This window comes from Mustela nivalis (genome assembly GCF_964662115.1).
Source record: "Mustela nivalis genome assembly, chromosome: 16".
Taxonomy (NCBI): Eukaryota; Metazoa; Chordata; class Mammalia; order Carnivora; family Mustelidae; genus Mustela; species Mustela nivalis.
The window spans coordinates 9,937,572-9,963,908 of NC_139035.1; the positions used below are offsets into that span (position 1 = coordinate 9,937,572).

The 26,337-nt window shown below is 52.9% G+C and overlaps 1 protein-coding gene across 2 annotated transcripts in view; it reads left to right on the top strand.

The window, feature by feature from the left end:
- KIF26B (kinesin family member 26B) overlaps window positions 1-26,337 on the top strand; it is a 412,901-nt gene that overhangs the window by 328,946 nt on the left and 57,618 nt on the right. For both annotated transcript variants that reach the window (XM_082702352.1, XM_082702353.1), the window contains 4 exons: window positions 9,979-10,185; window positions 14,374-14,467; window positions 15,525-15,787; window positions 18,267-18,450. In XM_082702352.1, coding sequence (XP_082558478.1) covers window positions 9,979-10,185; window positions 14,374-14,467; window positions 15,525-15,787; window positions 18,267-18,450 — 748 coding nt within the window. The remainder of the gene's footprint in view (window positions 1-9,978; window positions 10,186-14,373; window positions 14,468-15,524; window positions 15,788-18,266; window positions 18,451-26,337) is intronic.

The following is a 26,337-nucleotide window of genomic DNA, read 5'->3' on the forward strand; positions in this document are numbered from 1 at the left end:
AAAACATGTCCTCCAAATAATCCTCGATATCAGAGTTTCCTGTCTTGCTTTGAACTTGTCCTGCTGTGTGCAAGGGCTTCTCACCAAGCAAGGGGGCTGGGTCGGGAGACTCGAGATGTTTAGTGGCTCACCTCTGGCCAGAGAGGGCAGGAGCACCTGGTTCACATTGACCCCCCGCTGGGTTTTGCCCCCCCCCCACTTTTCACCAGCGCCCCGTCCACCTCCCCCAGCTGTCCAGGTGGATCCCGTGCTGTGAGTCCTTCCAGTAAGGTGGCGGCAGGGAGCCCTGGGCTCCCTGCTGCCACACCGCGTGACGGCTACGGTCGTCCCAAGCCTGCAATTTGAAAGGAAAGAAAGTCATGGCAATGCCAATGTCTCCCCTCTGCGTTGCAGGGGGACCCGGCTGTTCCTCCCTGGCCCCACCCTATCCCCGACCCTCTCCTCCTCCCAGCCTGGCCCAGGGTCCCTGCACAATGTGGGTTTCATACGCGATCTATGGCACCGATGCGCTCCGAGGGACAAATGCACGGGGACAGAACTGGGAGTGACTGTGGCTAGTGCTTCTTTTATAGAACTCTCTTACCCTTTCTTACTGCAGAAGAATGAAAGTCTCTCAAACTTACCAAGGGTCCGGTACCTGGGGACGTGTGCGCTGTCTTCCTGCTCCTACTCCCTTTCCTCTGTCTGCATCGTGTGGGCTGCCAGGCCATCGAGTGCCCGTCAGGCTTCGATGCAAGTTCATTTACCCAACTTCCTAAAGTTTACCCAGGCCTGTTCCAGATTTGAACCTCTCGACCCCAAAGTTCCCTCCAAGGCCCGTTCTCTTACTTGAAATCGGGGCTACTGGGTTTCAGGCTGGACGAGAGTCCAGTCCCAGAGTGCACCTATCTCAGCTTTTTAAGGAGCGGACTCCCCACCGAGCTTCGAACCCACCTTCCTGAAGACCCCGAGAAGGACGCCTTCTCTCCCACCACCAGGCAAGTGGTCTACAGGCAGAAGAAGCATTCCTGCTAAACGGAGCGGTTCTTTCTGATCTGGCTCACCTGACATCTGTCCCCAGGAAGCTCTGAGAACCCAGGCCAAGCCAGTACCCCGAGGCTCTGTTCAAGTTTCATCCACATGTGGTCCCACCTGGAGGAAGATTATCGTTTTGTGGGAGATGTACATACTCAGGAAGCTCGGAGCCAGCAGAAACAGTCTTCCTAGATGACAGCTTTCTATAGAAAAGGGTCCTCAGTAATGAATGCCAGAAAGATATACACCTAATTATGAGATGATCATGGCTCATGTCTTCAGGTTTTGGATAACCAGGTGGTTTCTTACAGCGCTGTACCGAATTCTGTTGGCGTATCTGGAGCTGGTATTTCTAAATGGTCACTAGCCTGGGTACCTTGACTTCTCAGAGTTCCAGGTGTTAGTTACTTTGGTCAAAGGCCGGAACCCATGAGGTGGTGAATTCCCTGGGGGCTGGGAGGACACCCCCCCCCATAACGAGGTGCAGAAGACACAACAATCAGGGTCAGGTTAGCACAATGAGGTTTTCGTATTGATAATCAATATGAGATATTGATATTCATATTGATAATCAAGTGCAAAAAAGGAAAGCAATGTTCCCTTGGTCTTGTTGTTTGCAAAACCAGACAACACCTCCCTGGTGACAGACGGGGTCTGCGTCTGTCAGACACAGATGCGGCATTCCGCGGGTGTTTGCTATTTAACGACAGACCTACTATTTAGCTCTGCGGTCGTAACACATGAGTGAGCTTTAGGGGTGAATGGGCTCTTATTAACAGTAAGTGCCAAGCCGAGTGCATCAGAAAGAATTCTAATGTGAGGAGGGCCCATGCTGATGTGCTCCAAAAGTCCATTATGTCTCTTGAAGGGTGTTTCAAAAGATAAAATAACCACCGTTAACCATAAGCTAACCACAGCAGAGTTCCTACCCGATGTTCAGAAAAATTTCCCTTTGTCACTTACCCAGAATTTACCAAAACTCAGACGAAAGAAAGAGCGGGGGGAAATTGGACATCACGCTTTGCCTGGGATCTGTAAGAACCAGGGAGCCCCGGGCAAGTCCGCGTGATGCAAGGACACTTTGTCTCTCCCCGCCTCTCGTGCCTGTGTGTGTGGCATAAACCAGGAAGGGTCCAGTGACCAGGTCTCTGGAACACCAAGGTGAAAGGCGGTGGAAGGGGTTGTTGAGAGCCATGACCTTGGGCGAGGCTCCTGAGGGTTCACCGTGACAGTCGTCTTTCTAGAGATGCTTTGTGCTAAGTGCGTAGCATGATTGTCTGCCTAGTAGTCACGTAAATCTTTCCAGGTGATGGTTATTACCCCCTATACTGGTGAGAGAACTTTGTTCAAATCATACGTTCATAGTCACACAGCTAGAAAGAGCTGGCATCTGACTTCAAAGCTCAGGATCTTTCCAGCAGACTCGCACTCCCTCAACAATCGTAATTTTAAAATTTATATTATAAATGTGTAAAACACTAAAGCTTTATCGTATTAATATATGATCGCATAATACAGTCACTATAAAATCCTAACCGCTAGAATTTATTGAACACTCATTAGAGCAGGTAGCAGTAGCAGGCAGAGCTGTAAGGGGTCCTCCAGGCGTCTGCTCTTTCTCCGATTACGACAACCCCGCCAGGGAGAGCTGTTCTTAGGACGAGTTTCCAGAGGCGGCACGTGGGAGGTTAAGCCCCTGGTGCATAGCGACGCGCCCATGAACGGCCGGGCCAGAGCTCAGACCCAGACAGCCTGCCTCCCAGCCTCCAGGCCGCAGGGAGGACGTGCCGACAGTGTGTGACCGTCACCTTGGAGCTGCTCGTCTTCGAGGACCCCTCAGAACCCCACATCCCACGTCACTCTGCGAACGACGGTGTCTTTGGACGGGTTTTTAAACCCGCTTCTCCATCTGAAATCCATTCCCAGATCTGCTGCCTTGCGAGACGGGGCCGCTGCTGCACACGCTGCTCAGTCCCCGTTTCCAGCCCAGCCCCTCAAATATGCTCGTCTCCGTCCTCCGAGCCTGGCCAGCTCTCCCCGCAGCCTGCTAATTGGCGTGCGGGACCTCGCTCCCAGAGGCTGCCTGGCCGGGAGCAGCGCCTCTCGCCTCTCTGGGGAGGGATCCTTCCCGGGCTGCAGACTCCCCTCCAGGCTGCGTGCCCTGCCGACAGCTGCGCCCGCCAGGAGCTTGGGGACTTACCCTCCTCCTCCTCCTCCTCCTCCTCCATCCCCTAAGCACTTCCTTAGTGAGCGCGTCTCATTACTGGGCTCCATTTTCTGGTCTCACACTTAGCTTCCTTGTGCCACCACTTGTCACCTTTCCCAGCCTGGCTTTTAATAACGTAAATCCGCCGCAGCCCCGCCCCCCGTGGCATCGGTGGCATCGCTGCTGTCTAGCACCACATGGGCTCACCCCACTGGGCCCTCTGCGAAGCCAGCCGCCCCAGTGCAGGCATCTTTCCCCCAAACTGGTTCAGCCCCGGCCCAGCCCCGCTGATCGGGTTAGAGCCCGGCTGGGTCTGGTGGGAGGACCGGCTCCTTCTCTGGCTCCACCCGACCCAGGAGGCTCCGCGGGCCGCTGGCTTTGGGCGAGTCACGGCAGTCCCCAGCACGCGGTTACCTAACCCACCTCGGTCATAAAGGAGGGATGCTGCTTGGGACAATCACATTAACCTTTCCGCAGTAAAGCTGCTGCAGGGACTCCAGTGGAACCTAGAAGGGAGAAAATCCTCTATAAATACAAAACTTGCAGCATTTGTGAAGAAGTTGCAGCCGCGGTGCTGACGGCAGGTGCCAAGTGCGGGATGGCGTGATTGATTTTGTTGACACAGAGGGGACCTGGCCCTGGAATAGGTCCGGGGGTGGCGTGGGAGGGCAGCACTCAGCCTCCTGGCGTCTGCCTTTCTTCCCCCCCAAACTTGGAGCTAAGACCCTATTGCTCTGGACCTCTTTCAGCAGAGTAGCCCCCTGAACCTTGACCAGAGCATGGAGGCTGACTGTTGTGTTTCGATCAAAGAAATTCCGTCCTATTTGGCTTTGTCCTGTAAGTGACGCCTGAGCTGGGGTTAGACGCGAGCTAAGTATGCCTCGAGGGACCCCAGCTCTGCCAGCTCTGTGTAAAGGCTCCCCCTGTAAACTCAGGGAACACAGCCCCCGGGATGAGGACCATTCGAGACTTCCAACACCAACTGCTATTTGACACACGACCCCCGCGGCCTCCCAGGAAACTCCTGGAGCCTTTCAGTCACGTGAAATCAAGATCTGCTTTCAGAAAGAACAACTTCGGATTCTTTCTAAACATTTTACCCGAGAAGTATTTAAACTGTCTCCGTTTGTAAAGCCCCGCTGTAGGTTGGCCCTTTATGGAACCTCTTTGCCTCGCTCTCGTCCGTCAGGCCACGCGGGCACACGGAGGGAACCAAAAGGGGGAAGGAAAGTCAGACGAATGGAGGTCGGTGTGTGAGCGGTGGGTTAGTCAGAGAATCAGCTTATAGAGGGGAAAGGGCTCCTTAAATAAAAGCCGGAAGAGGGGCACCTGGGTGGCTCAGTTGGTTGGGCGACTGCCTTCGGCTCGGGTCATAATCCTGGGGTCCCGGGATCGAGTCCCGCATCGGGCTCCCAGCAACATGGGGAGTCCGTGTCTCCCTCTGATCTTCTCCCCTCTCATGCTGTCACTCTGTCTCTCAAATAAATAAATAAAATCTAATAAATGAACGAATGAATGAATAAAAGCTGGAAGATTGCACCCTAAATCCTTCGTGGTGTGTTTTAGAAAATAGACCTTCACCGGAGTCTTTTACCCTAGTTTTGTCAGAATGTCCTAAGTATGGAGGGTCGCGGAGGGTTGCTGAATTTCGTGTCGATCGGAAAATCAAGCTGGCTGAGAAGAATGCAGAGTGAGGACACACCGTTTCCGGCTCCCGTCCCTCCAGTCCTCTCCCTCAGAATGCCTAGAGAACCTTCCAGAAGGGATGATGTGCTGTGAGAGACAACATGAGCATACCCAGCTCATTTGTCGAGACCGAAAAGAAAGGAATAAAATAAGGGAAACACCACATCTAGATTTTAGGTATTCAGATTAAAAGTTGAACAGGGATTTCTTATCTTTGCAAAAGTTGTAAGCAGACCACATAGTCTTTAATTTGTTGGGCGGGGTGGGGAGGAAAATAATTTATCTCATCTCTCATGTCACCATGTACGTGCCTGCTCATGAAAGACTTTCTTGCTTTAATTATTTAAAATGAAGCTTAGGATGTCTGCGTGGCACAGTCAGTTGGTTGAATGTCCTGCTCTTGGTTTCAGCTCAGGTCATGATCTCAGGGTGGTGAGATTGAGCCCCACATCGGGCTCTGTTCTCAGTGCAGAGTCTGCTTAAGACTTTCTCTCTCTCTCCCTCTGCCTTTCCCCTCTGCTCTCTCCGTCACTCTCTCTCAAATAAAACAACACAAATCTTTAAAAATTAAGCCTAGGAGAAAAACTTCTGACGTGATTAATCTGACATAGAAAAGTCTATTTTCTACTAGTTGATGTGAGGAATATGCATCCTTTCTTTCTTTTGAGAAAGGGGCAGGGGTAGCACGACAGGCCCATGTTAGGGATAAGGATTCCAAGGCCCACACCGGAGGTCACACAGCCACTCTGTGGTGGGGACATCTGGACTAGAACCCAGTCTCCTGGGGCGCCTGGATCAGCCATTAAACACCTGCCTTTGGCTCAGGTCATGGTCCTAGGGTCCTGGGATCAAGCCCTGCATCTGGCTCCCTGCTCCACAGGAAGCCTGCTTCTCCCTCTCCCACTCCCCCTGCTTCTGTTCCCTCTCTCGCTGTGTCTCTCTGTCAGATAAAAAAAAAAAAAAAAAAAAAAGAATGTAGTCTCCTGGTTCCTAGTTCACTGTGTGCCTGTCACATCTGGAACTTGTAAGAAAGGAGATGGGCTCACGATAGGCACCAGACCCTTCTGTTGTCCTTCCTTTGTCCCTCAAGAGCTGAACCCCATCTAAAAATATGCAGAAACCAGGGAAGGCGTCCTGGTGCGCTCGGAGACCAGCACAGCACTGCTCCCACATACGCCCACGAGGCCGGGCCTGGAGGCCAACTCTGTCTTTCTCCCGAACTCTGGCTTTCCTCTTGTCAGAGGCAGAGAAGATCTTATTGCCGTGGCTAACATTCGTCCCGAGGAACCCCAGCCTCCCCGCCACTGGCGCCAGCCCCACGCAGCAGGAGGGATGCGGGGTCCTAACTCATGGGATGCTAACGGGCTCTATGGTTTGGCTGTTCGGTCTCAGCGGTCAAGTCCTTTGTTCTAGACTCCTCTTGACGATCTCACTGGTTCATTTTTCTTGCTCTTCTTCCTGTTGGTGGACTTTGGTGAACCAGTGACTTTGGCCTCCGATTGGCCTTGAATCCTTCGCAGGCACGTGTTAGGAACTGAAAACTGGATACGGAAGGCTTAAAGATCACTCTGATCCTCTGGGATGAAGACAAAAATGGTGCCAAATGGTGCTTCTTGTTAGGTTGCTCTGACTTGACCCTGACTCATTTCTACTGACCTGATTCTTGAATGTTTGTGACCATGGACATCAGCATAAAGAGATTCAAAATATAAAAATGCAAACGAAGTAAAAGCTGATTAGTGCTTAATGTATTCTGCAGCCTCTAACCTTGTTGGTGGCCAAACAACATATTCTCACTGACCCTCACGCCTCGAGCGTTTGCGGTGGCCAGGATGTGGCTTGGGACAAGTCACTGTTTCCTTATGTGTCTCTTGAAGGTCTTCATTGTAGGCGCCCACAAAGGAGTTTAAGCCAATCCCTCACCACCTTCTGTGGTCTTCTCTGAGTGGTGAGAGATCTCCCCCATGGGTCACATTTGCCCAAAACCTTCCTTGGCCCTCGTGTCTGAAGAAAGCCTCTCACTGGACAGCTTGTGGGTCGAGCGGTGGGCAATGAGGAGACCCCCAGGTGTGTGCCATGTCCTTGAACCCGGTGACCAGCGGCATGGCCATGTCTCCTGCTCTGATGGAGCGTCGGCCCAGCTCAGGCGCCAGGCTCCGCCTCTCCGGACCAGTCTCTTGAAGAGCCACCCTCAGTCCCTCATGCCCCCCAGGGGGAGGGGCTGCCGTGATTCATGAGCAAGACACAGAGGCCATGGCCACCCCAAGCGCTAGCGGACTGCATCATCCACTGAGCAATCACATAAATGAGGCCGAGTGAGGTCTTGACCCCTAAGGGCTTGGGCCAGGAAGCGCCAGTCTCCTGTCATTCGAACGGGGGTGTCGAGCCCTCCCTCCCCCCCACCCTGGCTTTCTGGATCTCATCCTGCCGGTTCGCCCTTTGGGACTGGAATCAGAGACCATCCCCTGTGCCCTGAGAGCTGGGAGAAGGGAGGGCATGTTCCCAAGTGCAGGGACCCCCTCCAGTCCCCCCAGTCCCCAGAGCTGCCAGGCCAGGAAGGGCTGCAGTCGGTGCTGCCGGGAACCTGACAGTGTCGGCCCCTGGAGGGAGAACTCGTGGCAAGAAGTCCGGGGGATAGTCTTGCTCCCAAGTGGTATCTGCGAAGCACGTTACTTACAGGGGATTAAGCAGGAAGCAGGGTGCTGGACGGAAGGCATAATGACACCAAGGAAGTCACAAGCAGAAACACTGCATTTCCTTCCTTTCCGGGGAAAATAAATATCCATTTATTGAAATGAATTGTGAAGGAAAGAATGAGGGTCGCATTCCCCTGCCCCCACCCTGAGTTCAGGCGTGTGGAAACGGCCAGCGACCGTGATCTTCAGCCTGTCCCCAGAAATGCAAGTGCAGGCTTGGAACCTCTTTAGGTGCAGGAACATTCCCCCAGGACAAAAGACACTCCCTAATTCAGCCCCTTCTCTCCCGCTTCTCCTTGTGGACCCAGGTCTGGCTTAGCTCGTATCTTACATTCAGCACCGCTTAGTTACCCAGAAATCGCATGCGAAATTGTGACACAGAAAAGCAGTGGGTCGTGTGACTTCCATCAGTTCTGCCTGGCGTGGCCTCATCCTTGACTCGTACCGCTCAGAGGCCGGGCGAGGGGACTTGCTTACAGAACGCCCGGAGGCTCCCAGACACCCCCCGAAAGTCGCGATCCGGGTACGTGCCCTCAGCACACGGGCGTCACTGCGGCGGGGCGGTAGGAATGAGTGGAGCTGAAGTAAGATCAGGGACATTCACGGTGAACAAGAGAATTGCCCGAATGGGAGGGTAGACGGGGAACTTTCTGGTCGTATATGCAGTGACTGTTTCACTATCAGAGCCTGGGAGGTTTCATTCTCCCCACAGTCCCACGAGAGAAGCCTCGTTGTCCCTATTATGCAGGTGGGAACACTGAGGCTCCGAGGGGCTGGACCACGTAGGGGAAGCAGCGGTGGCCGTGATAGAAAAAGTTACTGGCTTTGGCGTCAGACAGAGATGGGAGCAGAGCGCAGCGCGGCCACCCATGCTTTCAGGGATGGGCGGCAAGTTCAGAACACCCGTTCCCTCATCTGTAAGATCCGGACAGTGTGCCGAGGCGCTGGATTCTTAGGAGGGCGACATAACGCTCTGTAGCTGAGAGCACAGCCCAGCACACGGAAGACCCCCCGGAAATGCAGGCGTCCTCACAGACCTCCCGGTGGGAGAACCGGCATTGGAATCCCGAGAGGGCGACCGCATCCCAGCCATGGGCTCCTTCCACCGTGACACGGGGTCCCTAGATCCGGGAGAAAAAGACAGGAAGAAAGACAAGCAGAAGGAAGCCTTCATCCATGTCGCACAGGGCAGGTTATCCCGACGTTTCTACACATTCGGAATATTTCATTTAAAAAAAATCACAACCCTTCTCCCCAAAACCGCACGACTGACATGCGTCAGACCTGACAGGTGATCCGATGAGGAAGGCGAGATGGAGAGAGAGGAGCTTAGAAAGAACCCTACACATTGCTACGGGGTTCGCCACGTGGTAGTATGAAAACCACCTGTCTCGTCTGTCTGTTTGTCTGTCTGTGTGCCCCTCTAGGTGTCACTACCTTTCACGTCCCCAGTGCCTACCTAGCCCAGGGCCTGGCACACAGCAGGTGCTCAAACCCTTTGGACTGAGCTAGCGACATGGTGACAAAGGCCGGGAAGGGAGGACACGCTGCCCAGGTCCCCCAGGCTTGTGCCTGCAGAGCCGTGTGTGTGTGTGTGTGTGTGTGTGTGTGTGTGCGCGCGCGCGTGCCTTCAGCCTGACTTCCGCACACCGTGGGGCTCGTGGGCAGGCCGTGTAGGTCTGTGCGACTTCCACGTGGCTACAGGGCCACAGCGGGTGGTGGTGGTCGTGTCTGGTCTGTCTTCGATGACTCGGGGAGGCGGCTTAAGGGCGCCGCCCATTTCCTGCCGAGACGCGCTCTCCTTCCCTGAGATGACAACTTCTGCGCACTCACTTCATGGGGTCCCAAATAACACGCTTCAAACAAATCTTTTATCACCGTTGCTCCTTGGACACATTTCAGATGCTGGCTGTTAACAAGAGGCCGTGGCTGTTAACAAGAGGCCGTTTCACCGGCCTTTAACGATGACGCTAATCGCTGTGGGTTTTTGTCTCGCAGAGTCCGGACGGGCAGAGGCCAGGAGTAAATTACGGGGCTAACTTTGATGTCCGTGGATTATTGATCTGCGAGTTCTCTTCAAGGGGAACTCCAGCCGCCCCGAGACCTCAGCCGTCCCAAACGCTTTGCATCTCTGCACGTGGGCCACCAGCGTTTGGTTTTCACTTTATATTAATAACGAGACAACCTGATGTGCCGTTTCTGTAATAAAGCAACGGACGTATCAAAAGGCTCCACCTGGCAGCTAAAAATAAGTTCGTTTTCCCTTGACCCTCATCATCATTTACCAGAAGGTTCCCTGCCGTCGTGCACGCTGACCCTTCCAGAAGCATCCGGTCGTCTCACGCCAGGTCCTTTCCTGCCCTTGTTTCTCGGCAGGTGAAAGTCATGCTCCGCATCTGCCCCACCCTGGCTCGCGACTCCTCGGAATCCAGCTCCTTCTTAAAGGTGGACCCACGGAAGAAGCAGATCACCCTGTATGACCCCCTGACGTGTGGAGGTCAGAACGTCTTCCAAAAGAGAAGCAACCAGGTTCCTCCTAAGATGTTCGCCTTTGATGCTGTTTTTCCACAAGATGCGTCTCAGGTGGGTGTCCCCCTTCCCGTCCCCTCGGGCTCAGGCCACGCTGATGGGTTTCCAGAAGCTTTGACTGTCGTGAGAGCCTGTGAGCCGGGAGGGTGTCTCCCAGGGCGCTCTGTGCGTCCGTCCATCCCGACAACTTCTGGAAACCACTCAGGGCTCCCCCGAGGAGCTCGGCCCTTTTGAATTATTGGTGTCCCACTTTGGGCAGGATCACTGGGCTGGGATCTTAATAAAACATATCCTAGGAGAGAAGGAAGAGGGAGCCAGTCTGCCGATGGCTTACAGGAGCAGGAGACAGAAGGCGGAAGTGGGGGTTTTAGGAACGCCTGCATCGAGGCTGTGGCGTCTGTGGTCCATGAGGACACCGGTCCTACCTGGGCTTCTAGGGACGGGTGGCGGGGGGGTGGGGCGGTTGTCCAGGAGCTGGGCTGGAGTTAGGCTGGGTTCTAGGGCAAGTGAGAGGCCGAGAAGCTAAGGCTGACATGTCTGTGACTCAGATCAGGGGAGTGTCGTGGAAGGGAAGGAGAGAGGCTGGGTAGAGCTCCTGGGTTAGCCAGTGCTGCATTACAAACCTCGCTAAAATTCTGAAATTCAGTGGCTTAGAACAGTAAGCACTTATTACTCCCCATGAATCTGCGGGCCGGCCGAGCATTCTTCTGTTTCCAGCTCAGCCCACGTATGATTGCAGTCTTGGCTGGACGCCCTCACCTGTTCGGGGACTGGCTGGCTTTGGGCTGTCTGGGGCTTTTGCTGTCACGCCGATGGCACGATCCAAGTATACAAGCCTCTCGAGACGTAGGCTCCGTATTGTGAGCCCGTCGTTTCTGCTGCATTCTGTTGGCTCAGGGCTGAGGGGTAGGAGGAGACCCCACCTCTGAATCGAAGGGCTGCACGTTGACATTGCAAGGGGCAGACACACACACACCAGGTGGAGAATGACGGCCACACCGCGGTGATGATAACTTGGAGGCTTCTTGGAGGCCAGGGTGCCAAGATTCCTGAACCAGAGCTCCTGGAGCCCATCCCAGGAAGAACAGATGTCTACTGGAAGATTCAGTTGCACCATCTGGTGCGATTCAGCTGCAAGGAGCCGGCACGACGGAAGCTTCTAGTAGACCCATAACCCAAGTTAGAGGTATACAGTGACCTACTTTGCCTGCACATTGGGCTCCAACAGCTGCATCTTCTGGACAAATTTCCAGCACTTTCCAAGATTTATATAAAGCGGGGCGCATCGGGATCACTGATGCCTATAGCAGAACTGGAAGACCCGGCTAGTAGCTCCTGTGAATTTCCTCCGTGCTGCATCTGAGCGTGGGCCTTGGGGACGCTCGCTCAGGCCCCGATGTTATCCCGCAGACACGCAGCACATGGCATCGGCTCCGTTCATTCACGAGCTGAACTGGTGGCTTCCCCAAAGAGTTTCACCAAGAGAAGACAAAACACTTTGCAAGCCAGTCCGATGGTCCCTCACTTTATTACGTTTCATAAAATGTGTTCCACCACCACCCCACCACCACGACCCTGACGTTGTGTCTAATACGTGGCCCACAAAGCATTTCACAATCATGGTTTAAAAACTTCTCTAAAGCCATTCTCCCTAAGCTGAAAGTGTCCCAAGGCAAACCCTAAATTCAGGGTGGACTATTAATGAGTTTTAGGTTTATTCCAGAAAAAAGGAGCCTTTTTTATCACTCGTGTTTGCTGACATTTCACACGGGGTTGGTAGAGCTCAGAGGCTCTACGCTTACAGTCACGCTGGCTTCGGAATGCTTTAGTTTTGCTAAAATGGCCACTATTAGAATACATGGCATATCTCTACGAACGGTGCATTTTCCGGGAAGTTTCATACACGTTCACCCGCTTTTGACTCTCCTCGAAGTCTGCGGCATAAAAGAGGGAAGCGTTGCTATATCCCCTTCAATTCTCTGTCGTGCTTGACGTGCCCGCCGTCCTCCCCAGCGGGTTTCAGGCGGTGTGGCCTAGGGAGGGTCACTCGACCTCTCTGGGCCTCCGTGTCCTCACCTGGGCTGTTGGGATTCACGAGTTGAGACACGTGAGGCGCCTGGTGGAAGAGAGCCAGAGCACAGCGAGGGCTCCGAGCTCGTGAGCTCCTGCTGTCAGGTCGTCGCTGACGTAGGGAGGGTCATGCTGCTGGTCACAGTCAGACTCTGGGCCCCGGCGGCGAGCTCCGTCTGAGCCCCTGACGAGGGGCAGGAAGGAGCTGGACAGAGCAGCAGGCTTCTGCCCTCAGGTCCTCCCTGTGGCTTATGGGACAGCAGCCTCCAGGGAGGCCCAGGCCGCTAGGAGGTTGGCTTTCTTCAGTCTGTCAGGACATCAGCTCTCAGCAATGACCGGAACGGCCCTTGCTCCCTGTTGCCCCTGTGAGCCCCCTGGGGTCACCTGCTGCCCACGCCGGGGCAGACCGCTGAGGCTCTGGCTTTGGGGAGGTGTCATAGTCTGTTAGGATGGTCATAACACACAGCACAGATTCGGGGCCTTATCAACGAGGGAAATTTATTTCTCACAATTCTGGAGGCCGGGAAGTCCCAGGTCAAAGTACTGGCAGATCCGGGCTCCAGCAAGAGCCCCTTCCTCATTCACAGCTGTCCTCCTGCTGTGTCCTCACATGGCCTCACGGAGCCCATGGGGCCCTTCTCTCCTCAGGGCACTCATCCTGCTCAGGAGGGTGAGCCCTGTGACCTCGTCACCTCCCCAAAGGCTTCACCTCCAAATGCCACCACATTTCATCGTAGGAATTGGGAAAGGGGCGGGGCACAAACATTCGGAAGCAGGAAGCCAGGTGGGGGGACCTACCCCTGTGGGTGCGCAGAGGCCTTCTGCGGAGCCGGCCCTGCCCCGGAGTCTGTGCTGGGGCAGGCCGCCTGCTTCCCAAGGCCCGAGAAGGCGGGGTTCACCCAGCCGTCGCTGCAGAGTCACCTGTGACAAATTCCGTCAAGATTCTCCAGCGCCCGTCTCGGGGCTTCCAGCCGGCCTATCGCGGCAGGGGTCCCGGGGGTGTGGCAGATCCCGCGGTCCCCACAGCAGCCTCGTCCTGCCACCCCCTCGGCCCCAGAGGAGCCCCCAGCGGAGCTGCAGAGGAGACCACCAGCACGCTCGAGAACGGGTGGGAGTGTGGGTTTTCTATTTGGGTTTGGGAGAGAGAATCGATTTCCAAATACTCGGGCCCGTCGCAGCCCTGCAGCCCCGTTCCTGGCAAGGCCGTGGCTCTTGGATGCCGACCCCCTGGGCTGTGGGGGTGCGGCACGTGGCTCTGACACCTCGAAGGGATTCCTGGAGCTCGGACGGTGGTGGGGACAGCACACCATCCGCGATTTTGTCCTCCTGCCGCCCAGAGAAAGTTCTAGGATCTCCAGGTGCAGCCGCGGAATTCACAGAATTCCCCTGGTTTGCAGAGCTCTGAATTACTGGGTTTTCGTGGGGAAATACAAAAAGTCATCAGGAGTCCAGCCGCCCTGTCAGGATTTAGATAGGCACGTGGGGGCTGAGCCACACGGCCGGCCGAAGAACCCTCACGGTGACAGCCTGACAGGTGGCCTTTGATAACGTACGTGGGATCCACACAGAGAGAAAGAAAAGGCTGGTTTTAAAAAGAAGGGGACGTGGATCAAGAACGAGGAAGGAGGTTGGAGAGAAAGTAGACGTAGATCACAGGCCTCCAGCTTCTATTAGAAACACCATGTTTCAAGGTCATGTTCCTGAAATGGTCCATCATCTTTTTCCCACTAATAAGCTTGGTCCATTTCATATGCTCTGTGTGTGTGTGTGTGTGTGCTCACACACGCGTGTGTGCATGAAGGATCCAGGTAACAGACGGCCAGTGGGAAGTTTAAAAGCCTTGTCCAGGAGCCACGAAGGGCAGATCAGACAAGGGCCTGAGGTCCGCGAAAGCACCCTGTGTCCCGGGGCAGCCTGTTCCCACCTGCCCTGCACAGGCAGCAGCTGCAATGCCCCATGAATTAGCAGAAGAATGGTTCATAGGTCATGTGTGTAAGGCTTGGGTTTATAAGAGGCTGAGGTCCCAGAGGGTTTTGAGCACTCCCGAACGGCATTACGGCCTGACCCACCTATAAGACCGTAACCCCCGAGACCTGAGTCCCAGGGAAGGGGGCTCCGGTTCCCATCGCTAGTGGTCCACTTACCACACGTGTCTCTTTTCATTTCTGCCAGGCTGAAGTGTGTGCTGGAACCGTGGCAGAGGTGATCCAGTCTGTGGTCAACGGGGCGGACGGCTGCGTGTTCTGTTTCGGCCACGCCAAGCTGGGTCAGTGAGCGATTTCCTTGTTCCTGCCGTGTTTATCCCCGGACACGTGGTCTGGTCTTCTGTCCCCGCCCCAGAGTCTGCAGATGAAAGGGGAGGTTGTCGCCTTTAGGTGCCCAACTGTACAATCCCCACTCACCGTTTCTGCTTTTGAAATGTAGCGTTCATCCTAAGTGGAGACCCAGGCTTCTAGAAGGGGGTGGCGGGGTCCCTCCCACTTGGTCCAGGTCAGGGGCACGCCCAGAAAGCCACCAGCCTCGGCTCTGCGGTTCACAGTGGTGGACGGAGCCCAGGACAAGGCACAGGAGCAGCCCCCAGGCCAAGCCCAGAACCGTGTCAGGACCCGTCTGGGGACGGCATCGGACAGCCAGCCTCAGTCCCCAGCCTCCAGGCTGAGCCAAGTGAGAAAAGACAGGGTCTGGATGGGTGGACCCCCTTCAGGTGCCTTCTTAATCCTGGCCTGGGGCCGTCTGGGGAAGTTAGGAATTTGGGGAACTCCGGAAGTGCCCCTTGGCAGACGTTCCCACAAAAGTCTTGCAGTCAGGGGGGCCTGTTGGAGGCCGAGACCAAAAGCTCATTTCAGCTGCCTTCGGTCTTCTCGATCACGGATCAAAGCAGCAATGCAGATTTTAATAGAATTTGCTCCTGCGATAAAAATATACACCGCATTTAACTTGAGGAAGGATATAAACTGCGAGGCTGTGGGTTTCATCTGGGTGGTGATAAAAAGAACCATTACGGCGATGAACATCTCGGCCTTCCCTCCGCGTGTAAAACGGGGCAGCAGCTGGATGGCGCTTGGTGTCTGGGATTGTCCTCCAGCCGCGTCCAGGCTTAGATCCGGTCCTCCGGTCTGGGCGCTCCCGTTCTTTGTGCCTAGTACTAGGAGAAGCCCTGGGTGGTTGCGATCCTCAACCCTTAGTATTTCCCTCCTTTCCCTTTCCTTCCTTCCTTCCCCCAACTTCTCGGCAGTGGGGGGCGGGGAGGGGGCGCCCTTCATAGAATGCCCCTCCCCCTCCCCATGCTCACACTGTGTTCCCTCCTGCCACGCTCCCCGCAGGGAAATCCTACACCATGATCGGAAAGGACGATTCCATGCAGAACCTCGGCATCATCCCCTGTGCCATCTCTTGGCTCTTCAAGCTCATCAATGAGCGCAAGGAGAAGACGGGGGCCCGGTTCTCGGTGCGGATCTCAGCCGTGGAGGTGTGGGGCAAGGAAGAGAACCTGCGGGACCTGCTGGCCGAGGTGGCCACGGGCAGCCTGCAGGACGGCCAGTCCCCGGGCGTGTACCTGTGCGAGGACCCCATCTGCGGCACGCAGGTGAGCAGCTCCCGGCTGGGGTGCGCGCCCGTGACCCCCCCCCCCCCGCGGCTGCCTCCTCAGGCGGGGCTGGCGCCTGAGCGTTTACTTTAAGGTGGCCGGGAGCCGTGTGGCCGCAGCTGCTGAGCCATCCGCTCACCCAACCTAAATATTTGTACCTTGAACCTGATGGACAGTGAACAGGAGCCACGGTCCTTGTAGCCATCGTGGGGGGCGGGGGTGGAATTCACTTTCCTTACGCCCCTTTCGACAAAAAGGGAAGTCCAGTGTTTCTTTTGCTTAAACAGCAAACCGAAATATTTACTGCTCTGCACGAAGGGCTCCAGCCACTACGGGGGCTGCTTACGGCTCTATAAACTGGGTTTCTGGCCCTGGTTTTGCCGCCGGCTTAGTAGCCCTATAGGAAAAACTAAGCACCACTTTCTAATTAGCACCACGATATAATTGCTCGGTCTGTGGAAGGCCGGAGAAGCTCCCGTCCGCCTGTGCAGGGTGTGACGCAGGACGGCCGTGTGGGTCTGTCCCTCGCTGGCTGACTGCAGGGGGAGGAAGGTCTCTGAGCTCCCTGCTGGCCGTCCAGAAGAATCGGCTCTTTCCGTCTCCAGCTGGCTTTATTTCCTAGATTTTTGTTTTAAGATTAAGTTCATTTTGATGAGCCCCTGCCTCCTCACAGGTGGGATCCGTTGGCGTAGGTGAGGATACTCGCACTTGGTTTTGTTCTACCCGTGCTCCGAGCACCTCAGATCCTTCCGTTTCGGTTAGGAATCTCCCCCGACCTCCAGCTGCAAAACTCGTCGTGGCTTGCACGGCCCCACGTGACCTGCCCCGCCTACCTTTCCAGCATCCTCTCTTGCCACTCCTTGGAAATTACATGCAGGTGCCTAGAAAAAGCCCCTCAGACGTCAGCGTGCGTATGGGTCACTGGGGATCTCGTGACCCTGCAGGTTCTGGCTCTGTAGGACTGGGATAGATCCCCAAAAACATGTCTCACAAGTCCCCATGTGACTGTGATACTGCTGGTCCAGGGACCGCACTTGAGAAGCTCAGTCCGGTGGCACCTGCCTTCTGTTCCCTTTCCAAGAATTACCTAGATGTTCCGATCCGCTATAGCCTCCATTCACCTTTTTTTAATTAAAATGTTGTTAGTTAACACAGAGTGCAATATTGGTTTCTGGAGTAGAATTCAGTGATTCATCACTCACAACTCCATTCACTTTTATAAAAACTCGGCCTGGGAAGTCCCACGTCGACCACTGGTTCTCTGAAGGCTAAGAAGAACCCATCAACTCCTCTTTTTTTAAACTCTTCTTACTGAAAAATCACAAAAAACGTCTTTAGCTTGTCTTTCTGCCATAGTAAGTACAGGACAGTGAACACAACAGAGTCTCTCTTCGAAGTCTGAGGATTTTGGAGGTGCCGGGTTCCCAGACCAGCTCTCAGCGTTCAGAATGATAGCGCAGAGTCAGAAATAGAAAATTCTAAGAATGTGTTCCGGCCCTGAGACCTACACGGCTGACTCTTTGTATGAATACAGCCCAGGTTTCCTTTTCTCCCCACAAGAAGGAGTGTTGCTCCAATTTTTTTTTTAAGATTTTATTTATTTATTTGACAGAGATCTCAAGTGGGCGGAGAGGCAGGCAGAGAGAGAGGAGGAAGCAGGCTACCTGTGAGCAGAGAGCCCGATCCCAGGACCCAAGGACCATGACCTGAGCTGAAGGCAGAGGCTTTAACCCACTGAGCCACCCAGGCACCCCTCCAATTCTGATAATATTGTTCTAATGAAGGTTTCCTCTAATTTCTAAGGGATCTGATAGGATTTAGACACACGGCCCACAATGCTTTCTTAATTGATTAAATATGTCATGATCGTGAATTTAGAAACTAAAGATAAAAATAGATATTCCTTAAACAATCAAGATGAGACATTCAAGTATGTTGGGTGGTTTTGCATCTTGTTTAAAACTATGCTCGTACATGTAAGTCTAAAAGTGGCTTTAAGTCACTGGAGTAATGGGGAGTGAAGTTCAAGCTAACCAGGGTTGGCTTTTCCTTCTTGGGGGAGCCGGTGCTGTCTGGCCTGAGGCCCCATCATGCCACCTGCCTGTCTGCGAACATTGTAGTCTTTGAGAGCAGGATGCGGTTGCATCCTCCGGGTTTTCTTAGGTAGGTGGATAGCCCAGGGTGTGGGTTTGCTGGGCTCTGCAGAGGTCAGGCTGGGCCCCCTGCTCCCTGGCCACTCGGATACAATCTTACACTCTTCACACCTGCTAAGACTCGCCGTGAAACCGTGGAATGGCTGAAACTAGCTTTTATCCACTGCATATGCTCAGTATTACCTTTCAGCAAAGGGTTTGTGAAGCAGACAGCTGCGCGTGAGTCCAGGCCCTTGTTCTAGAAGGATCTCTGGCCTCCGAGAGGCATGCAGCTTCTCTGCACAACAGAGGGCCAGAGACCTCAGCTCTCGGCTTGTGTGTTCCAGCTGCAGAACCAGAGCGAGCTGCGGGCGCCCACGGCCGAGAAGGCCGCCTTCTTCCTGGACGCCGCCATCGCCTCGCGCCGGGGCAGCCAGCAGGACTGTGACGAGGACGACCACCGCAACTCCCACATGCTCTTCACCCTGCACATCTACCAGTACCGCATGGAGAAGAGCGGGAAAGGGGGAAGTAAGTGCACCCGCGGCCAGGCCCAGCCCATCATCTGGGGCGGCCTTGGCCCCTCCCATGCCCGACGTGGGGCTTGAACTCACGACCCCGAGATCGAGCTCCCCTCCCCCTCAGTCCATCGACCAAGCCAGCCAAGTGCCCCTGACCCTTTTTTAGCAGGGTACAGAGTCTGCTGGTTGGTAGTTCCAGACGATGAGAGAGCCTGGGCTGCGGTTTCCTTTGAACTGTCCAGGAGAAAAGGGTTTGCTTTGGCGAGGATAATTGACAAATGCAATTACCAGAGGATGGTGAGCAAGGACAAACTTTAAATGGAAAAAACTTCGGGTGACTTGTATCTTTTTTGCACACAGTTTACAGGTACTCTTCAGGAAGGTCCAATATTTACACCCCAGACACCCTGGTGATGGGTTACTAGTCAGTAGCTTGAGTCCACTCTATGGACCTGGGAGAAACAAAAGCATTTTTTTTCTAAATTGCCTATAAATCAGACTTTGGGATAACTAACCAGGTTCTGGCTTCCTCTGTGCCTCGGTGGCATTCCTCTGTAAGACCGGGGCACAGGCCTGCTCCATGATGAGCAGCAACCCCGGGACCCCAGTGCGCTGGGTACACAGGCCCCTTCAGGCTACAAAGCCAGCACTGACCTCGGTGCGGCGCCCGACCCTTTGCCTGCCAAGTCGTGTAGGCTCGATGCTCTAAGGAGCGTCTCAGTTGGGATTCTGAAGCATGGGCCGCATAGGCCGTTGACCTGGGCTTTCTCCCCTGTGAGCCACAGGCCTGGACTGCTGGGTCACAGCTTCCCTATGCTCTCGATGTCTTCCAGTATTCCATGAAAATGATTGCCTCGGGGCACTGGGTGCCCGGAAAACAGACATTAGCCCCAAGCTAGGAGACTAACCCAGGGACCTGGAAATTGTGAAGTTAATTGGCTAACACAGAGGCAATCAACAAACCTAATTCTTGGTGGGGCCCTGAGCTGGGCATCCAACCAGGATCAGGAGCTGGGCTTCCCAGTTCTCTGCCTGTTGCTGGAACACCTGGAAGCCCGTATCCTGGGAACAGCTCTCGGGCCTTCTCTGGCCCCCATTGGAAGCTCTGCTCTTCTCCAGTCTCAAGGCCTCCGCTGGCCCCGTCGTCTGCCATTAACTGTTACTTTCATTCAGTTTTCATGAAATCCAGTTCACATTCAGAAAACCTACCCTGCTGGTGTGTTGTTAGATGAATTTTAGCAAATCTGTATAGCTGGGTATCCCCCACCGCCGTCCAGAAAGAGAACAAAGCTGTCCGCACCGAAAGCTCCCCTCCCCCACCTAGAGCCCCTGACCACCCCTGATCTGATTCTTGTCCTTTTAGTTTTGCCTTTATCCAGAACCTCATCTAGATGGAATCCCGTATTCCCTGTGTGACCTTTTGTGTCTTGCTTCTTGCATCTGGCTTGAAGCATCGGAGACTTACCCACATGGTTTTGTGTACCGGTTGTTCGCTTATTTTTCTCGACGGAGCCTAGAGACTTGCCCCTACCCCTCCTCCCACCCCCAGGCCTGAGATCTCACCATATGCCCCGGGATTGGGGGCTGCCCAGGAGTCTAGAGATATTGGCCTCACTGGTGGGGCACTGGGCACCCCGGGTGGCCAGCCAGCAGCAGCCCGGACTGCTCTTAAACCAGCCAAGGTCATGGAGGTCTGACTGCGGGGTGAGCAAGAGAGTTTGAATGGGAAACTTCCAGAGGAAGTTGATTCCCAGTGATGGGCTCACACACGAGTACTGCATTTCTGTTTAGAAAAACTTTCTCAAAGAAGGAAACGAGGGGTTAGGACAGGAATGAGAAGATCCAGACTTTTAAAACTTGACACAGAACCCCCCCCCCCGCCGCAACAGTCTGGGGGCTGGCTTTCAATTCTGCACACACTGTTTTTTCTGGATTGTGTCTTACCATCATGAATGGGGGAGTCCAAGAAATGTTTTATTCTTTGAAGCTTGCTTTTTTATTTTATTTAAGCTTTATCTCTTTTAAGCTGTTCTCTTCTTTCAAGTCAATATTAATAATCAGAGCCTGCCGTGGGTGTTCGTACTTTCAGCAGAGGGTGACTTGCAAAAGGTACGAATTTTCAGCCAAATTGCTTCCAAGTGGCGCTGAGCGGGAGATCTCGGCAGACAGTATAATCTCGTTCTCCTTCTAGGTTTCAAACCGTGCTGAAAACAACTATATTCAGTTTTTCTTCTTCTTGTTTTTTTTTTTTGTGGTTCTGCTCTTGATGTGGAAACTGAAAGTAGGGAAGAATCTTGAAAATAAACAGTTAATGAAATGACTTCGACTGTAAGAAGTGGAAATTGAGCCTCATAGAGGTGTGGGCTGGGCCCTGTCCAAGTCACTCCGCAGCGCGTCTGGGCACTTATGGAATATTTAAGATCCCATTCGCCTCCTGGCTGTTTATATATCGTGAAGGCAAATTGCTTTTAAATAATAAATTCAGGGTAAAGGAAAAGGCAAGTACCATTAATGGCTCCCCAAAACCCTTTTCGTTACTTTCTAATGTGTCTGTAGATGAGAAGTCGGCGAGGGGGAGTTGGGGGGGAGACCAGGGGACGTCACCTGCCTGCCACAGCCCCCGGCTTCCCGGGAAGAGAGGAATCTAGGCTCCGATGTGCACAGGCGGCCCCCGGCCCGGGGCTCGCTTGACTTCATTGAATTTTTATCTGCTTAAAATATAATAAGGTGATTCAGAGTGTTGTTTAAAATGGAAATTTTTGTTTACTTATACATAAGTTAATAATCCCTGTGGACCTGGCAGGCAGAACTCAATTAAAGGAAAGTTTATTAATTAGTTACCCTGCAGGGAAGCAGAGAGCGGAGTCTGCCGCTGTGAACAACGGGCCATCGGTGGCTGAGATGGTGGGTTTCAGACGGGTCTCTCGGGAAGAGCTTGCCACGTGTGTGCATGCACCTGAATCTTACACGCGTGTGTATTTTACATGCACACGTGTACAGACATACACACATATTTAAAGAGGCAGACAAAAATGTTTTAAACAGGTCCAACCAGGAGAGAAAATTTGCTGTTTCACACATAGCCTTTGGTTACACTTGAAATATTTCCCTGGTTTAGGGAGTTTTTGGAGTCTTCGTGGGGCCGACTCTCCAATGGTTCTGGAGCCTTCCCCTGCTTTGCCAAGCTCATGTGTGAAGGCTGAGAGCCCCCGTGGGAATTCCAGCCTTGGGAAAGAGCCCGAGGGCCCGAATGGTCAAGAGCTTCTCCTCATGAACGGGTCTTCCAAGAGACTGTCCACAATGTTGAAATCAAACGGAACATGTGCTGTGTTTTCAAAACATCAGTGCTTCTCTGTTACCTCGTTCAGCGACGTTTCTGAAAGAGAAAGACCATCCGGTTACCTTTCACATCAGCAGGTGGTGTGAGTTCAGAGAGGTCCTCTGTGCAGCACAAGCAGGAGATGGTTAATTGAGAAAGTTAGTCCGAAGGGAGGATCCTGAGAAATGGTACATTCACGCCATGAACGTTTCATCTCATGAATATTTATTTCAGTAATATTTCAAAACACACACACAAATGGGTATTTATTTATTTATTCATCCTCTGATATGGGTTTTTCTCTTCGAAATGACTTCGCAACCTAAAGTTCTGCTTTTATAAACCACGCTCATATTAATAGTCTGGTTCTTGCTTTAAATTTCTTCTAAGTGATTCGAGAACTCAAAGACGTTTCTTCCATTTTTTCCCCACTTTATAATTTCTCATTTCCACCAAGTTCAGCATCTCTTTTATTTTTATTTTACTTATTTATTTTTTAAATATTTTCTTTATTGATTTGAAAGAGGGAACATGAGTGGGGTCGGGGGGTGGGCAGAGGGAGAGGGAGAAGCAGACTCCCTGCTGAGCAGGGAGCCTGACACGGGGCTCGATCCCAGGACCCTGCGATCATGACCTGAGCCGAAGGCTGACGCTTGCCTAACTGAGCCACCCAGGGGCCCCTCAGCGTCTCTTTCCGAAGAACTCATTTTTATCTCGTCTTTCCAAAGCCTTGAGTTTAGCTCTTAAAGAAACACTAGCTCTCTTTACACGATTGTATCTTACTGGTTTGCCTAAGATTTGCTTCTGTTTTTTCCGTGATGACAAGCAGCATCCCTGGGTTTAGGAGGGAGCCCCGCTGACCCATTAAGTACACAGCTCACCTGGGGGGAGCAAGGGAGCGCAGACAAATGGGAAAACAGCCAGCTCGGGCCACGCAGATCCCATCCATTCACAGAGCTCACAGGTGAGGGCCACGCGGCAAGGCAGCTATTCCCAAATTTGGCCGCAACCAAGAGTCACCTGGGGAACTTTCCAGTGAATCCCAGGGCCCGTGGCGCACTCCGTGCCGGTTAAATTGGAAAGCCGAGGTGCAGGAGCCAGACGCCTGTGTTTACTTAGCTCCCAAGGTGATTCCAGCGCGCAGCCAAGTTTGGGAACCACGAAGCTGCGAGAAGGTGAGTTAAAGGCGCTTCTGCTCCCTTTACAGTTACCCGTGGCTTTTCGTCTTATCTTCCACGATAATCTTCCAGGAGATGTTGGGCCATTTATTTTTTCATTTATTGGTGGGGGGGGCGATTTATTTGACCCCCGTGAACCTCGTTTTCCTCGTCTGCCCCACGGAACCGATGCCGCATTGCCGGATGGTTGCAGGAATCAAGTGCCATCGGGAGAGGAGCGTGTCCCGGCCAGCGGGAGTTAGGGGGTTGGCCCAGGAGTGGGGGGAGATCAGGATTGCTGCCTGTGGGGAGGGTCTGGCCGAGCTCCAGACTTGCCATATACCCAGGAGAGCGCGAGCAAAGGGGGGCGGAAGGCCGCTGGGATCCGTCCACCCCGCGCTGCGACCCCGGAAATCTCGGACTGTCCTCGATGACAGAACTTTCTCGCCAGCCATCCGGAGTGACGCGTGTCCTTGCTGGTAGCACGTGGCCGGGGCGCGCTCACCTCGCCCCCCTCGGAGGACACCCCAGGCGTGGAATCCAAGACTCCGTGGCTGCTTGAACTTGAGTGGGTTGGACGGACAGACTCGATTTTCCACGGGCTGGCTGGGACTCCCGTTCTGAGTCATGCAGCCCTAATTATAGGTGTTTCATAACGCTCTTCGGCTGGGCTAAACTGTGCTTTTGTTCTCTGTCTTCTGTTTTACTCCATGTACATTGTGCATTTTATTCCATTACATCAAATGGCCTATTAGAGTCTCAAAGTCCCAGCCAGTCCCTGTCTTTGCCCTTTAATCTGCAGCCCAGGTGGGAGATCTGAGCTGCTCCTCTCTAGGTAATTAGGTTGCAAAACAGATGATATTTTGCTTTAAAAATAACCATTTCCCTAGCGCACTGCCGTGACCTGATCTTGCATGATATGGAATGGGATAAAGCAGTTCCGTGTTGTATCTTCCCTCATGAGGGTTTTTCCTGGGGAGAGGAGAAGGGGGAGAAAACGTAGCATCCTTGATGTGAACAGTTCTTGGCCGTGGACGTATGCGAGTCACTGGGCCCCTGTGGATGGAAATGCCGGGCTTTCCCTAAACACGCCTCACCCTTTCTCCTAGATGTGGACGTTGAGAGTGGGACTCAGTAGAGCAAAGTGAGGGTTAGGACAGTCGTTCCCAAATGTTTCCATCCTGTGATGTGCGCGGAGACTCGCCCTCCCGCATCCGCGCTTCTGTGGGCTCTGCCCACAGATCTGTGGACACCCAGGGACTGGCCACAGGCTCATCCTAGGTCCCCAGGACCCAGCCCCGGGCCCATCACACCCCCTGCCTCTACTTTCCCACCCCAACCCCTTTTCTGCCTTGCCCCAAAAGTCACAGTTTCTGCAACAGCTTCTGGAAACTTGTGTGTCTACCTTTGCTGCTTGCCTTCCATGCAGAGCAGGGGAAGCAGAGGGAACAGTAGCTGTCCCAGAAGCAGGAGGACTTGCGCCACCCTGGGAGGTGGGAATCCAGGGGTCTGAGGAGCCAGGGTCTGCTGCTGCCTGGGGAGTGGGGCGGTGGGGAGCCGATCTAGAAGCTGGGGTTGTGTGCGGGGGAAGGAGGTCACTCCCCTCGGAGAGTGGGGCCGGGGCAGAAGGAGAGCCCAGTGTCCCCGCCCTCTCGGGAACTGCCTAAGGCCACATTGCACAGGATGGGGGGGGGCATCAGTCTTGAAAGGGTGAAGCCCAGTTGCCCTCCAACAGGACAGTCACGACAGGTTTCCTGGTTGAGAACAAAACAGGGGTACATGGACAGCTCAGTGTGTTAAGCGCCTGCCTTCCGCTCAGGTCATGATCTCAGGGTCCTGGGATTGAGCCCCGCTGGCGTGGGGGAGCGGGGGTCCCCTACTCGGCAGGGAGCCTGCTTCTCCCTCTCCCTCTGCCCCTCCTTCCTGCACTCTCTCCTGCTCTTTCTCAAACAAATAAAATCCTTATTTAAAGAAACAAAATAGCTTTAACAAGATACACTTGAGATAGAGCAACCCACATATTTGGCTTAGCGGTCTTTGTATAAGCCCCTGAACACGTCCATACAGTCGAGATAAAGGACAGAGCCCTCGCCCTCCAGATTTCTTGGCCAACGTGACTTTTGACCTTTTTAAAATTGTTTTTGTCTTATAATTAAGCTTCGAGAGTTTTTTATATGCTCTGGATAAAAGTCCTTTAGCAGGTAGATGTTTTGCAAACATTTTCTCCCAGGCTGTGGCATGCTTTTTTATTCTCTTAACCATGTATTTCAAAGAGCAGAAATAGTTTTCACGACGTCCAGCTTTTCTGTGTGTTCTCTTATAAATCACGTTTTTGGCTTCATAGCTAAGCAATCTTTGCCCAACCCAAGATCAGAAAGGTTTCATGCTATGCTTTCTTCTAGAAGTTTTATAATTTCAGGTTTTATATTTAGGTCTTTGATTCATTTTTTTTGTAAACTGTGCAATGTATGGATTAAAGGGGGTTTTTTACGTGTGTGTGTGTGTGTGTGTGTATAGAAGACAAGTTCTTCGGTCTGATAAAAATGTTTCTGAAAAACCTGCTAACATAATGGGAAAACACTTTCAGCTTTTATATATATATATATATATATAAAATTGGAGAGAGAGTGTGTATGTGAGTGGGGGAGGGGCACAGGGAGAGGGGGAGAGCATCTCGAGCAGACCCCACACTGAGTGTGGAGCCCAGTGTGGGGCTCAGCCTCGCAGCCCTGAGCTCTGTGTAACGGCTCCAGTACCATTTGTTATGAAAACTATTCTCTCTCTACTAAATTACCTTTGTTAAAAATTCCTCGTTCATATTTGTGTGGCTCTGTTTTGGGACTCTCTACACTTCTCCATTAATCTCTACATCTAGCTTTACACCAAAACCATACTGTCCTGGGTTCTGGTGGCTTTATAACAGCCCTTGAAATCGGATACTGTACTACTAGCCTTCCAGTTCTGTCTTTATTTTTAAAGGTGGTTTTGACTATTCTAGGTCCTTTGCATCTCCATATAAATTCTAAAGTTGGCTTCTAAATGGACAGTGCATCATCATTTTCTACAAAAAAAAAAAAAAAAAAAAAGCTGGGATTTTAACAGAGATTACGCTGAATCTGTAGGTCCATTTGGTCAGAACTCACATCTCAACGATGCTGAGTCTTCTGACTCACAAACGCAGTGTCTATCTCCAGTTTTTAGGTCTCAGTGAACATCTCTCAGCAATACTCTGTCGTTCTCTGTGTATAGATCTGGCTTCTGTGCAATTTACACTGAAGTATTTTGTATTTTCATCCTATTATAAATGGTATTTTAATTCTTTTGAAAGATTTTATTAGAGAGCACAAGCAGGGCTAGGGGCACTTCTGCAAATGGTATTTTAAAATTTCAATCTCTAGTTGTTTGTAAATACTAGAAATAC